We start from the raw sequence: 13,666 nt of genomic DNA, 5'->3' as shown, positions 1-13,666 counted from the left end.
GCACTCAGAGGAAGGACAGCAGGTTGCCAAGAAGAGACTTGATACCCTATGAGAATATACAGGGGGAGGTAATCCCCCTCAGGAACAGTCATAGGGGAGGGGAATAATGGGAAAATGGGGGGAGGGAAGAATGGGAGGACACAAGGGATGGGATAAACATTGAGATGTAACAAGAATAAATGAATTAAAAAAAAAGAAAACTTGGATCTCAAAACCAGGGCAAGGAGAAGAAATCCTGCCCTGTGCAATAGGCAATAGGTAGGAAATGTAAGCTGTTGACTGACAGCGGTCCTCATCTGGACTCCATTTGATGTGTGAAGGGTGGATCCACATGGGTTTCATGAATCTTAAAAGAATTCCTATACTTACAGAAGAAGGAATTTCAGACATGATACCATTACCACTGTTTGCAACCTGCACTGAAATTTCCACTGCAGAAAAAGTCAGGGGATGTCTATCTTTATGTCATAGCATAGTGGAATCTTGGCATAAGTTTAACATCAAATATTGCTGTGGAGTATGGAGATTTTAAACCATACTCAATGAGAAAATTTTATAGATTTTAAACCATATACATTGTGAAAATTACATAAAATTTAAACCATAGTCAATGAACAAATTATGATTCCTTAGATAAGAGTTTACAACATAATGTTAAGATTTGTTCCTTTGAAAGCAGAGTGCAAAAAAAACAGATATAAGATCTTTTAAGAGTGGGGGGGAAGCCTTAGAGATCAGAGTGGGTAAGAATAGGCTTAGAGATTAGAGACTTTGGGAGTGTAAAGCAGAACAAGTTTACATACTTGGTAACCATTTGTCTGTGACTGGTAAGAATTTGGAAATTAGGAGTGCCAATCTAGTCCGTGAAGGGAGAGGAGAGAGTGCTTGGACTCCTGCAGGCTGGCTTCAGGAGGTGTTGTAGGAACAGCGAGTCTACCTGGATAGGCCCAAGGCTATCACCACATGGAGAATCATACTTAGCTACAGTTTGGTAATAAATTCACAGACAAATGATCTGCACATACTTCAGGAGTGGTATCAAGAGCAGCTGCTTACAGCATAAAAGGAGTGTGTGTGTGTGTGTGTGTGTGTGTGTGTGTGTGTGTGTGTGTGTGTGTGTTGTAGTCCCTGACCCTATCCAGCTATGATCTATTGCATATTTGAAGACAAGACAATTACATGGCATAGGGAGAGAAAAGAGAGAATGAATTAGAGTTAGGAGTGAATAAAAAGGAATAAAGAAAGCAGTTTTTCATGTTCTCCTTCATCACTTGGGAAGTACATTGAGCTAAAATTTGATACATTTACAAGCTAGGTGTATCAGGATGCAATTTTGATGGATGAGGTAAGTCTCAAGTCTGGCATCCCAATTAACCCAGGGGAGATTGAACTGAGAAGGCACAAGTGCACTGGTAAACTATCATTTACTTAGACAGAGGCCAGTGCTAGGAACGCAAACAGGCATGGTTTACTTGGTACCAGGAATCTCAAGATAAAGAGGGCAAAAATCCAAACAAACACAACCCACAAACTAAGCCAAACAAACAAAAATAAGCAATGCTGTAAATGAAGTCTCATCCAGGGAAATTGTTCAGATACATCAATTGCCTGTATTGGATGAAGTGGCTAGCAATAAATGGAGCAGAAAGCAAATCTGTTGTATGCAGTATATCTGTAGAATGGATACCAGTGCTCCCAGACACCAGGAGAGCCCACCAAGGTCACAGCACCATTGGTATGATAAATAATGTTGGGTAAGGGGGAACCATGATGCCCATGGCAAAGTATGTCCCTGTGGAATTGTGATACACAACAGATATGGTCTAAATGAAGTTTACTGGGATAGGGAGTGGAGTAAGGGCCTGTAAAAGGTATGGTAGAGGTGATGACTGAACCATGAGAGCTAAGAAAGTGGAGAAAGAGACAGAGACACAGAGAGACAGAGAACTAAAAATGGAATCATGGAATCATGTCATTCTCTGACCCTTTGTTTGCTTTTGAGACTCATTTCCTCCCACAGAGTGGCCTTGTCCAGCCTTGATATGAGAGATTTCACCTTGCATTACTGTATCTTGTATTTTCCAGTTTGGTTGCAATCTGTTAGGGGCCTGCTCTTTTCTGAATAGGAAACAAAGCAGTGGATAATGGAGAGAGGGCAGTCTGCAGGGCTACAGAGAGTGGTTGTAGGGGAAATCATGGTTTGAGTATATTGTATGAGAGAAGACCCTAATTTCAACAAAAAATAATGTTAGGGGTGACAATCTAATAAAACAGTGTCATTTAACGAATGCTGTTCTTCAGTCAGATGTGCAAGGGAGAATGGAAATACTGAGTCACTAAGTCACCTTTCTGAACTGAACTACTTTATAAAACTTTCTTTTGCAAATATAAATATTGTCTAATATGCTCTTCTATTTCCATTGTAAGAATACATTTTGGAATTTTAACATCAACATATTTAATATATGATTTTAAGTAACAACCCCATTGTTGTCTTTATAAAGATATATTCTTTTTGCAAAGAACTCTTATCAGGGCCTTTTTCATGTCTCTGTTTCTCAGACTGTAGATGAAGGGGTTCAGCATGGGAGTCACCACTGTGTACATCATGGCCATGACAGTCTCCTTCACAGTAGAGTTATTAGATGATGGACACAGGTATAGACCAATAATTGTCCCATAGAACAGTGACACCACAGACAGGTGGGAGCCACAGGTGGAGAAGATCTTGTGTATTACCCTGGTAGAAGAAATCTTTAGTATAGAGGAAACAATTTGTACATAAGACACAACAATAAGCAAGAATGGGACAACACTAACAAGCCCTCCCAAGATAAGTATCATAAGTTCATTAATATAAATGTCAGAGCAGGCCAACTTGAGCAGAGCAGATATTTCACAGAAAAAGTGAGGAATCACATTGTCCTCACAGAATGACAGTCTAACCAAGAGCAGAGTGTGCAACATGGAATACAGCACAGTAAGCACCCAAGACAGCAACATCAGACACAAACAGAGGTTGGGGCTCATGATGCTGCGATATTGAAGGGGTAAACAGATGGCCACATAGCGGTCATAGGCCATGACCATAAGAAGGAAGCTCTCCAGGCTTCCAAAAAGCATGAAAAAGTACATTTGTGTCAGACAACCAAGATAGGAAATGGAAGGGTCCTGGCTCTGCATGTTCTGTAGCAACTTGGGCATCGTGACCGAGGAAAAGCAGAGGTCAGAGAAGGACAAGTTGCTGAGAAAGAAGTACATGGGTGTGTGGAGATGGGAGTCCAGGTGAATGAGGATAATGATGATGAGGTTCCCCAGGACAGTGGTGAGGTACATGGCCAGGAACAGGACATAGAACAGGAGCTGGTGCTCTGGGAGAATGGGCAAGCCCAGGAGGAGGAACTGGGAGATGACAGTCTGGTTGTTCATTATTCTTCTCCAATATCTTCATAAGAAAATATTGTCCCTTAAAATTGAAAATAAAAATGAACATATATATATATATGTGATAAATATTCTATAACAATAGATCTAACAGTCATCATAGTCATTTTAATCTCAAATTACAAGTGTCTATAATCATTACAATTAATGATTTTTCTCAGCTTCTCTTTAATACGTTTCGATCTCCCCTACTTTCCTAGATAGTTTTATCTATGCCTTTTCTTTTGAGATATGTGAATTTTGATCCATTCATTTTTTTCTTACATTAAACTACTGTCACATATTGTCCAGAGTCTTCCCTCCATTCTCCTCCAATTTCATCCATTCCTCTTTGTGAGATTATATCAATAGATAAGGATCACATCTTGTCTTTACTGGAATGCAGCAGCAGACTCAATATATGTGCTTGTTCTCATGTCTCCTGACCTTTTGCTTCCCTTCAACATGCTTCATTAACACTCTGACAAGGTAACAGAGGAGTTCCTTCATATTCTTCTGTTTTATTTTCAAATTAACTATTGTTATTTTTCTACTCAGAGAAACTATTGTTTCTCTAAGGATAATGGCAAAGCTCCTATCAGAGACACAAATGTTGTTTCCTTATTTCAAGGATGCCAGTGGTACATCCCCATGTGGTCTCTCATGCTTTTCTCTTATTCAATGTTGAGGTAAATCTCTTCACTGCTCACATTTTAGAGTTATTTCTCCCCTGGCCTAGCACTTCTTCTCCTCTTTTTTCCCTTTATTTGGTTAATCCTCACTCGCATGTTAGGCATATCAATTACTTCATACATCGCCAAATTTATTCTGTCTCTCTATAGTAAGTTAGACATTCATCTATGTTGCCTAACATTTTGTACATATCCCATGCACTTAGTACTTTAATCACTGCTTTAAGCTATCTTCACATCAATTGTAAAATACATCCAGGAAAAGACACACATGCCTTCATTCTATTTGGTTGTTTACAATCATTCTTAATCTCCACCTAGTGCCAGCGTCTGCCATGAAACAGTCTATATTTTAGTCACAAGTACACCCCCTCACACAGGTATGGCTGTGTGAATCAAAGTTGATAGAAGAGGATAAACATCAAGAGATCTAAATTTCTCTGAAATGCTACAATTAAGTCAGAGTGCTTGTACCTTCACAGATTTACATGGTTTAATACAGCTGAATACAAAGTTTCACACTTATATGTTGTGGACTAACATTACAGAGTGGGGTACTAAGTAGGAAAAAATCATCCACCATTTAACAGGATGTTCCGCTTATGTATCCAAGATTGTCCTCAAGCATGCAACACTCCTGCCTCTACATCCCAAGCACTGAGTTGACAGGCATGAGCCACGACGTCAAGTTTATGTTTCTCATGTAAATCATCAGTACCTTTGTTCTATGTATGCATGTGTTCAAAAACCAGAAGCCAGAGAAGTGACTTACAACTATAGCTACTGAAAGGCCAAAAGACTTCGTAACTTTCTTTACACATTAAGTCCACAGTTCTCATATGTAAAAGCACATGAGAATCACAAGTCATATGTTTATAACATTTGGTGTACCCACATACTACAGATAATCTCGGATTATGTAGAATCATTGGCTTTGATGGAGTGGTACATTTATATGAACACCTAGATGCTATTATTGTCACCCTTGATGGATGGCACTTAGGAGTGATCACATACAATACCATTACAACAGAAATCTGTTATCTTGTTCAAATAAAATCAATTATCATGTTGGGGAGGACATTGTTATGAGTTTATTAAGACATGCCCCCATGGTTAAAGTATAGTTAACAAGCCTTTGGCACTATAGTATTGAACTCCACCTCACAAGGCTGCTCTTGTGTGGAAATGGTATGATACTGAGAGAAAGACTACATAATGAGTAATTGATATGAGCTTACCAATATGAAAGTGGTTACATGTTGAGGTTAAACCATACTTTTGCAGTGTGGTGAAGTCTTGGAAGACAGAAAAAAAGAAAAGTGTCATGTATACCACCAGAAGTTCATGGGTATTGACAATAAGACACTTGCTGATTGTCCTGAGTGTATCCAACTCTGCTGAAGCTGAGTCACAGTTTCTGGTTCAGCATCCTGCTCAGCTTTATTATATTTGCAGCCAGGAGAACTAGTGGCCTCTGTCCTCATCACCTATGTGCATCATCCTTACTCACACCCCTCTGCTGCCATGCCCGAATCTTATGAGCTCTGCATCTCAGAGGAGTCCAGATCCTGTGTAACTCATTAAGGTCATAGTAATTACCCAAGACCTTTCCAGGACCAATTTACCTCAGGGGTCTCTAGAGGAGACCAATTATAGTCACTGATCAATATCTCCTAAGTTAGGGGAAGGTACAATTAAAACCACCAATAATACAAAAAAAGTGCAAAAACAGAGCAAAACAAGCATAGAAAGACACATAGTCATTCCCTGTTCAGATTTCAAACAACGCTTCTGTTGACTGGAGCCCAATTTATTAGAGGGGAAAGGGAAGAAGAGTGAAAGGAAAACTACCCGACCTTATCAGGAACTATTCTGATTATTAATTACTTAAAATGGCTCAGTGTATAAGAAGCTATGAGTAGTTTTTATATTTTTGGTTGAGCATAGTCTTTACTAGCCAAGCCATCTCTTCAGCCTGTTCATATGTAGTTTTTAATCAGAATGAGACAATAGAAAACCAAACACTCTGGGAAAGTATCCAAGGACAGGATCTCATTTCAATATGACAGACTATCTGCAAGAGGAATTAGGGCAGATATACAACCTTCTGGAACAATTTAAATTTCATTAGCCAACTTTCTATGTTTGCCAATTTGTGGAAAAGACAGGAATATGGCAAGCAGATCACATGTTTAATGCTTCCTCAAGCCAATATTAAAGCCGTCCATGTTCCCATGTCCCTTCACTCATTTTGTCTTCTTACCTCTAAGAAAACTCAGTTGCATATACTATCACCATTACTCCAACCTCTCTCCATACCTGTGAGATTACTTTATAATTCCATGTTGTATGAGTTCACCACTAATGATGAGGTCATAGGTGACATTCATAATTCATTCCTTCAGGATAATTTCCTAAACTAGGCAGTCATGAATTGGATAAACTTTTGTACTTAATAATGAAATACAAGCTTTCAATCCCAAGGACTCTTGGTCCTTGGTGATATTACCTTTATTGGGTTCTTAGAGATGATTAATTTTTGTCTTTGTGTGTGAAATAGTTAGTGGGATCTAAGGATATGTTCAGGATTTTAGACACAGGGCTGCCTGCTCTTGTATGGAACAACCAACCACATTTTGTTTATTAATCAATTGTTTTCAATTAATCCAGTAAGAATGATGCATCTACTCTCTGAGTTAAGCATTAAATGAGAAACAAAAATGGTTGGATGTTGGACTCAAGTTTCAAATCAGTAATCCTTAAGAACTGGGATGTTCACTTCATATGTTTAATGCTATTCAAAGCAGCCTACAATGTATTTTAGAACCCATTAACCCACACAGAATTCCTGTGTCCATTCAAACACACACACATACTCTCACTTCCAACTATCCACAGGCAACTTCTTTCTACTTTACATTCTCATAGATTTTCCTTTTCTCGATATTTCATGTGAGTATATTCTCTTCATAGCTGGCTTATGTCTCTTAACACGTTTTCAAGCTATGTCTGTCTGTTTTTTATTGCCAAATAATTATGCCATTGTAAAGTTATGTCATGGTTATTTACCTAGTCATTAGTTGATGGGTCTTTCCACTTTGTGGCAACAATAAGTACTTCTCTGAATTTCAATATATAATCATTTGTTTTAATCCATTATTATAGGTATGTACATAGTCATATTTTAATTCTACATTTAAAGGTTTTTTCACTTTTTCACTTTTAGTTTATTTCAAAATAAAGTCTATTTTTAGTTATATTAGCCTACAAGGTAGCAAGACTTCTTGTGGCATTTTTATTTACACTTTGTTTGTTAACCATATGTTAAATATTTTCTTTACCCCAACTTCTGCCTTATCTCTGCTGCAATGCAGTATTCGCTCTTACACTTTCACAATGCATGTATTCTGCATTCCTTCTACATCTCTCCTTTATTTTATTTTATTTTTTACATCTCTCCTTTAAAGTCTTCATTTTCCCCCTATCATGAGTCACTTTTTAGTGTCCTGTCATCTATACACAATCCCATACCCATACAAATATGTAAAAATTATTAATGGGCCTGGAAAAATGGCTCAGTGTTTAAAAGTACTTACTGCTCTTGCTGAGGATCCAGAATCCTTTTCAAGCACTAATAGAGCAGCTCAAAATCATTTGTAATTCCAATTCCAAGAGATCCAACCCAGGTTTTTTAGCCTCAGTGAGCACCAGGCATGCATGTGCTGCACTATGTACATATGTATAGGCAAAACACTTAAGCACATAAGTTTTATTTCAAATTCATCAAAGGCCCGGGAGTTCATGGGTGCTGATTCCCTGTCATCTTTAGGAGACACCATCTTGTATCAAGGTACTGGTTCTTTGGTTTTTATAAATTTTGCCTTCTTTTCCAAGATGGTGGCCTAGCTTGATGGTAGTAGTTGAACTGAAGATGCATCAATTGGAACTGGACACGTCAAAATCACGTTACCTATGTTATGGTCAGTTTTGGATTTCTGTAATATTTTACATGTATTGAAAAAAACAAGGTTCTTTGATGAGGGTTGAGAATTACTCTTATCTCTGGGCATAAGGGTAAGTGTTTAGAATACAATCGCAAACTTTTAGTTTAGGAAAATGACATTAGTGGTTTTAACTCTGGGCCCTGTGACTAGATACGTTTAGTGCCAGGATTAAACCCTTCCTGTATGCTAGTCTTAAATCCAATTAGCATCTATGGGCTACTTTAAAGATAAAAGTTCCACTATTGTACCCTGTTGGTACCTCCACATGATGGCCATTGTTGAGGTTCACAAACTTTACAGTGGAGGATGACTGTTGATTGTTTTTCTCCCCTTGGCATCTTGCATGACACCATCCAATACTGAGCACCCAAGGAGGACATTGCTGAGTTATCTTTAGCTTAATTCTTCCAAGTCCTATGTCTGAAAGATGTATTGTTTTTAGTAATAAGATCTTGCCTTCAAGTTCAATGAGGAAAGCAAGGGTAAGGACAATAGCCTCTATTGTTTGGGTGTTTCCTGGAGTCATATAACCTATGACCTTTTCAAACATCCTGAATTTTATTTATCCATGCCTCATCTTTCTCTGTATTACCATCCTCCCCTATTTTCCTCTCCCCTTCAATATCTGTGTTCCACTATACCAGAAAATAACTGACATAAAATCATGGTGAGGTTTTAGGTTCAAGGAGAACCCTCATTCATTATTGGTAGGAATCCAAACTGGTGCAGTCACAATGGAAACAAGTGTGAGGAGTTACCAAAATATATGCATCTGCCACGTGACCCAGCCATACCCCTCTTTGGCATGTACCTGAAGGAATCAATGTGCTACTCTAGACATACTTGTTGCCTTAGTTAGGGTTTCTATTGCTGTGAAGGTACACTCTGACCCTGGCAATTCTTATAAAGGAAAACATTTCATTGAGACTGGCTTTCAGTTTCAGAGGGTTAGTCCACTATTTCCATGTGGGACACATGCTAGCCTACACGCAGACATGGACCTGGGTGTGCACCTGAGAGTTCTACCTCTGGATCCTCAGGCAGCATAAAAAGACTGTCATCTACTAGGACTGAATTGAGCTTTTAGAATCTCAATGCATGTGTCCTGTGACACACTCCCTCCAATGAGCCAAAAATTTACTCCGACAAGGCAGCACCATGTACTAGTGCCACTCCTGATGAGCTTACGGAGACGATTTTATTTCAAATCATCACAGTTGCTTAGTCACATTCATTGCATCTTTTTTTTTTTTTATACTTGGGAAGGAAAGCAGCCTGAATGTCCTTCATCTCATGGATGGATAATGAAAATGTGGTGCAGACACACAATTCTATTCAGCCATAAATAAAAAGAAAATCATAAACTTTTAGATAAATCATTGGAACTGTAAAATATTACACAATGTTATAAGTCAGGCCCAGAAAGGCAAAAGCTTTATGTTTTTTCTTATTTGTGTGTTATGGCTCCAAATAGTTAGCTTTGAATACATAACTTCAAGAACCAGTATAAGCCATTAAAGCAGAAAGGGACCATGGATTGTAGGAGGGGTCTGAAAATGAGCCTTGTTCAGATTTCTCCCAATGTATTACATTTGGTGACAGTTGTAAATTTCTATTAGTGCCATCATTCTTCCTCAGTATGGCTGTTGTTGGGAAAGAGGTAGACTACTGTGTTGGTTCTCATTCTTCCTTCCTTCCTTTGTTTTCCTTGTTTCTTTCTTCTTTGTTTCTTTCTTTGTTTGCCTCTCTCTCTCTCTCTCTCTCTCTCTCTCTCTCTCTCTCTCTCTCTCTTAATCATATTTATTTTGTATCCTGGCACTTTAATGAAGATTCTTTTGTATTGTGAGGGTTTTCTGGTGTAGTCATTAAAGTCTTTTTGTATGTAATGATATTTTCAAATAAAAATACTTTGACTTGCTGATTTTTTGTTGTGTTTGCTCTGCATTGTTTTGTTTTGTTGTGACAGGCTTGCTCTGTGTTGTGGCTGTTGTGGACTAGCTTTGTCATCCAGGATGGCTTATAATTCACAGAGATCTATCTACCTTCTGATCTGTGATTAAAGATGTAAGCCACCACCACCCATCTGGCTATCTTCTTTCATGTATGAATCCTTTTCATTTTCTTCAATTCTCTAATAAGCCTTTTCAAGCTTCTGCTGCTATGACACTTTGATATAGCTCTTCATGCTGTGTTGACCTTTAACCATAAAATAATTTCCTTGATAATTCATAACTGTAATTTTCAGCTGTTATATAGTGTACTTTAAATATCTGATGTATGACATTGAATATGTTATCCATCCAATGGTTCATGACCCACAAGTTGAGAAGTACTTCTATTATTCCTCTAGCTAAGGACCCCAGGGTTGTATTGATGAGACCAGTGAAAGGAGACATCCTTGCCTTATTCTTGATTTCAACGGAGATGTTCTGAGGGCTTTCCCCTTTAAGCACAGTGTTGGCCTTATCATGGCCATTTATAGCTTATATTATGTTGCTATAAATTTCTTATCAAGACTTTTATAGTATAAAGGAATGTTGCACTTTGTTAAGAATATTTATTTTGGCATGGAGAGATGGCTCAAAGGTTGAGAACACTGTCTTCTCTTCCAGGGGTCCTGAGTTCAATTCCCAGCAACTACATGGTTGCTGACAACCATCTGTAATGTGATCTGATGCCCTCTTCTGGCCTACAGGTGTACATGCAGGCAGAACACTGTTTATGTAATAATATATAAATAAATATTTTTAAAAGTATATTTATTTTGCATCTACTTAGAACATCTTAATACGTCTGCTGCTGAGCTCAATTGTGGGATATATACTGATTTGCATAAAAGTATCAGATAAGGACCAACAAAACCAAGTTCACAGACCAAGTTTTTAGTAGAAAGGACATTTATTTGCCCCATATGGAGAGAGGTCAGGGACAAGCTACCAAGAGAGCAGAAAAATCAAATAGGATGGAGAAAGGGACAAAACAAATAAAGATGCAGTAAAGGGACAATGGAGAGAGTTATGTGGCAATTGTGCTGGAAGGAAATGGGACAAAGGAATGTTTCTGGGTAGAGAGGAGTCAGATGTCACATATAGGAAAATGGCGCCTTGTAGAGGTTCAAGAGAACACACAGTATTAGGATGAGATGCTTAGTTTTAATTGAGCATGTTAAATATGTGAATCAAAGGTGCTTTTAATTGCTGGACTTCAATGCTTTAATAGCTGGACCTTGGTAGTCAGCCGCAGGAGGAAGAGGTGGCCAAATAAGGAAGCAGACCTGGGGGGATAGTTTTAGGAATGCAACCTAACATTTTATCAAAGCAAAAGGAACTGTGGAGAAGGACAAGGCCTGCCAATACCATGATTGCTATACTTGAGGTGGCCAGAGTCACGTCAGGTACTATCTGTGCAAATCTAGTATATGGCCATCTTGGTAATAAAGAAAGGCAGTTTTATTTCTTTCACTTTATTCTTTCATCCAATACATCCCAACCATGGCCACAGCCTCCCTTCCTCCTCTTTTCCCAGTTGACCACCACAATACAAACACTCTTCTTCACCTCCACCTCCACCTGGTCTACTGCTTTTCTGTTTTCCTTCAGAAAAGAGCAGTCCTCTCAGAGATATCAACTGAACACTGCATAACAAGAAGCAATATGACTGGACATAACCACTCATATCAAGGCTGGATGAGGCAACACAGTAGGAGGAGAAGGTACTAGAAGAAAGGCAAAAGAGTCAGAGACACTGCTATTTCACTGTTAAGAGTCCCACAAACACCCCAAGCATGTGAGCAGAGGGCCCAGTGAAGACCTGTTCAGGCTCTGTATGTTAGTAGGTTCTGCCTCTGTGACCTCCTGAACCTGCTTAGTTGATTCTGTGGGCCGAGCTCTTGTTGTAACCTGGACCCCTCTATCTCCTTTAATCCTTTCTTTCTCTCTTCTATGAGGTTCCTTGAGTTAACGAGTTCCTAATGCTTGGTTGTGTATTGTTGCATCAGTTTCCATTAACTGCTGGAGGAAGCCTCTCTGATGATGACTGGGCTTAGAACCAATCCTTGAGTATAGTAGAATCCCATTAGCAATTATTTCATTGACCTTTTTGTCAGTGATGTTTCATTTTCCCTAGATCTCTGAGCCATCCAGGTTCTAGATCCTGGATATCCAGGCAGTTTTATGTATGACTTCCCTCTTGTGGTTTGGGCCTCAAGTTAGTATGCTGGGGAGAACCTTTTGCATCTGTATTCACTTTAGTTTTTACATGAAGAGGAAACTGACTTAATTTACATATTGTCTGTCTTATCCCTGATAATTCTGTTCTACCATGGCAATGGGATTTCAGGCTTTATCTATGATAATAGCCAATGCTTCCTTACTACATGGCAACAATACAAAATTTCTTAAACTAATAATCAATAAAAATGAAAAATTCAAAGTTCTATAAGCTTTTATCCACTTTTGTACATATGTGTGTGCACATGTGTGTGTGTGTGTTTGTGTGTGTAAATAGAAGTGTATAGTTATAGCAGTGGTGGCAGATGATAAAATAAATTTTAAAATAAGCTAAAGGACAAACAGAAGACTGTGGGAACAGAAGAGTTGAATGTGTACACGTTTCTACTGTAGATTGCACAGGAGCTCAAGTGGGGATGCTCCTAAAGCAATGAGATACCCTAGAGGCAGAATTGGCTCCTCATGGCTGTGATGATGCACATGCATGTGAAGGGGTGCTACACAGAGTATAAACAACTAGGTACGTAGGTTATTACCTGCCAAGGACAACTGAGGAAATAAGTGGACCAGAGTTATTCCATGACATACCAAAGCAAAAAATATGTATATATAAAAAATAAAGAAGCTTTTTGGTTTGGTGGTGCTTAATTTCTTGAATTCCTTATATATTTTAGATATTAGCCATTTGTCAGATGTAGGGTTGGTAAAGATCTTTTCCCAATCTGTAAGCTGTCTCTTTGTTCTGTTGACAATGTCCTTCACCTTATAGAAGTTTTTCAGTTCATGGCATTCCATTTATTAATTGTTGATCTTAGGGTCTGAGTTATTGGCATTCTATTATAGAAGTTGTATCCTGTGGCAATGAATTCAAGTCTCTTCCCCATGTTTTCTACTAACAGATTTAGTGTGTCTGGTTTTACGTTGAGGACTTGGACTTTAGTTTTGTGCAGGGTGATAAATGTGGATCTATTTGCATTTTTCTACATGTAGATATTTAGTTAGACCAGGACCATTTGTTGAAGATGCTATCTTTTTTCCATTGTAAGGTTTTGGTTTCTTTGTCAAATCAAGCATCCATAGGTGTGTGGATTTATTTCTGGGTCTTCATTTCAAGTGATTGGCCAGCCTATTTATATGCTAGTATCATGCCATTTTAATTACTGTTGCTTTATAATATGGCCTGAGATCAGGGATGGATATTGCTCTGGACAATTGTTTATTGTACAGGATTTTTTAAAGCTATTCTGGGTGTTTGTTTCACCATAGGAAGTTGAGAATTGATCTATCTCAGTCTGTAAAAAAAATTGTGCAGCTA

The 13,666-nt window shown here is 38.4% G+C and overlaps 1 protein-coding gene across 1 annotated transcript; it reads right to left on the bottom strand.

Moving 5' to 3' along the window:
• Positions 1-2,496: 2,496 nt before the first annotated feature.
• On the bottom strand, positions 2,497-3,429 carry LOC127199930 (olfactory receptor 1468-like). Its single transcript, XM_051157925.1, has one exon. The coding sequence runs from the start codon at positions 3,427-3,429 to the stop codon at positions 2,497-2,499; it is 933 nt and encodes a 310-aa protein (XP_051013882.1).
• Positions 3,430-13,666: the final 10,237 nt, after the last annotated feature.

The sequence above is a fragment of the Acomys russatus genome, chromosome 16 (genome assembly GCF_903995435.1).
Source record: "Acomys russatus chromosome 16, mAcoRus1.1, whole genome shotgun sequence".
Lineage (NCBI taxonomy): Eukaryota > Metazoa > Chordata > Mammalia > Rodentia > Muridae > Acomys > Acomys russatus.
This window is presented reverse-complemented; position numbering and strand designations above follow the sequence as displayed.